The sequence below is a fragment of the Octopus bimaculoides genome, chromosome 14 (genome assembly GCF_001194135.2).
Source record: "Octopus bimaculoides isolate UCB-OBI-ISO-001 chromosome 14, ASM119413v2, whole genome shotgun sequence".
NCBI lineage: Eukaryota > Metazoa > Mollusca > Cephalopoda > Octopoda > Octopodidae > Octopus > Octopus bimaculoides.
Window position 1 is genome coordinate 4,402,111 of NC_068994.1, and position 2,346 is coordinate 4,404,456.

At 38.2% G+C, this 2,346-nt stretch overlaps 1 protein-coding gene across 1 annotated transcript; it reads right to left on the reverse strand.

Moving 5' to 3' along the window:
• Positions 1-65: 65 nt before the first annotated feature.
• LOC128249413 (zinc finger protein OZF-like) lies at positions 66-1,938 on the reverse strand. The gene has a single exon (XM_052972979.1). It carries the CDS (start codon positions 1,908-1,910, stop codon positions 909-911), a length of 1,002 nt encoding a protein of 333 aa, XP_052828939.1. The 5' UTR covers positions 1,911-1,938; the 3' UTR covers positions 66-908.
• Positions 1,939-2,346: the final 408 nt, after the last annotated feature.

Below are 2,346 nucleotides of genomic sequence, written 5' to 3' on the forward strand. Positions count from 1 at the left end.
TATATATATATATATATATATATATATATATGTATATATATATATATATATATTATTTTAACATACCTGTGTACCTACATATCCACACACACACACACACACATACACATTTGAGTGAACAAACCAAAGGAAGTGGCACTCTACACATTTGGTTGGAGTTATATCTGACAAGGTGGACATATCCTACATCCATAAAACTCTAAGTAATGTGGAACTGAGGTCAAACTCTTATTAGACACACATACATATGTGTGCATGCACGTGCACATGCATGCGTGCGCATGTGTGTGTTACATGTTTATGAAAGCTATGAAAATCTCAGTCTGGTGTTGCTTCAGTTGTTGTTGTCCTTGCTCTGTCACCATCCGAAATGCTGTGAACCAATGATTGGTCAGTTGGTAACCTGTTGCCAACAGTGAGATTGTTTATCAAACGTGATATCAAATAAATAAAAATATAATATATAACGTATCTGTATCTATGTCTGTTACAGATAGATATATGTAGGTGTGTGTATAATCTATATGTACATACAATTTATATCTATATATCGATAGATGTATGTGTATGGATATTCCATTTACATATACATACATGTATGCATATATATATAATACACATAAATAGAATGTATGTATATATATATATATATATATATATATATTATATGTATGCATATATATACGTGTGTGTATACATATCTATACAGATATACAGATATACATACACACACATGCATGTGTATATATATATATATATATATATATACATATATATATATATACATATATATATATAAGGTGTGACAAGTACCTATTGCATGTTTTTCTAGTCAGGGAGAGATTCCCAGCCATAGTCCACTATCTTCTAGAAGATTTCCAGTTCAGTTCTGACCGGTTTCGACCAGTTCAAAGTTGTTTATATACCATTTCATTGTCCAACATTTTACTGTTGCTAGTGTTGTTGTTGTTATTGTAGCTGTTATTGTTGTTGTTTCCAGTGTTGTTATGATGCGGATGATGATGATGCTGGGGGTGGTGATGGGGCTGCGGGTTATGTGCATGTTGTTGTTGTTGTTGTTGTTGCTGGTGGTGATGGTGGTGTTGCTGTTGATGAGGGTGGTGGGTGTTGCTGTTGTTGTTGCTGTTGTTATTGTTACTGTTGTTGTTGTTGTCGTTATTGTTGTGGTTGTTGTTGTTGTTGTAACTGCTGTTTGCGCCGGCAGCCATTTGTTCGACGAGATGCGTCTTTTCATGGCATTTGAGCAACGATTTGTACATGTAGACTTTGCCGCACAGATTGCAGCTGAGCGGTTTGTCGTTCACATGGCGCTTCATGTGGGTCTGTAGGTTCCCTTTCTGGCTGAATGCCCGCATGCACACACTGCATGCAAACGGCTTGTCGCCCGTGTGGCGGCGCATGTGCACCTGCAGGTTTCCCTTCTGACTAAACGATTTGTTACACACAGAGCACTTAAACGGTTTCTCCCCCGTGTGAGTGCGACTGTGGCAGCGAAGACTGGACACCTGGGAAAACGACTTAGGACACTGGTCACACGAGAACGGCTTTGCTCCGGTGTGAATTCTCTGGTGGTTGATTAACGACATCTTCTGCGAGAACACCTTCTCGCATATGTTACAGGTAAATGTTTTTAGTGATGACGCTGATGGATGCGACGACTGCCGGTGTCGCTTCAACTGGTCGTAGAGCGGAAATACTTGATCACAAGCTTCACAAGGGAACTGTCTCCCCAGGGGAAACTGGGGCGACTGCATACAGAACATCACACCAGGTACCTGGTTGGTGGTGTTGGTGGTGCTTGTCGTGGTGGTGGTCGTCGTCGTACCTGGAGTGGCACCAGTAGTGGCTCTGTTTGTGTACCCCATCATCTCCTGGCTCTGATTCAGCATCAACTGTCTGCTGTTTGGCTTTTGGGAGATCCTACAAAGACAACAACAACGACAAATAAATAAATAGATAAATAAATACAATGGAAGCGGTGGCTGTACACACACATGTACATATTGTACATATATTATAGATGTTATACATTACATGTTTGTATATATATATATATATATATATATATAAACATAATTAAAGGATCAGCAACAGTTGCTTCACCACATACGGAAGTTTAGAAATAGCACCTAAAGTTTCAGCACTTTAGCTGCTATTTCTGAACTTCGGTATGTGGTGAAGCAACTGTTGCTGATCCCTTAATTATGTTTATAAATGTATAAGAACTTTTAAATAAGTTCTTCACCGATAATGGTGTTTTCATACCGAAGGGCTTGGTAAAAATTATTAATTATTAATTTATTAATAAATTAATAAATTGATAAT

Coding starts and splice junctions, on each gene's coding strand:
- LOC128249413 (XM_052972979.1), bottom strand. CDS start 1,910: ATGCTGAATCAGAGCCAGGAGATGATGGGGTACACAAACAGAGCCACT.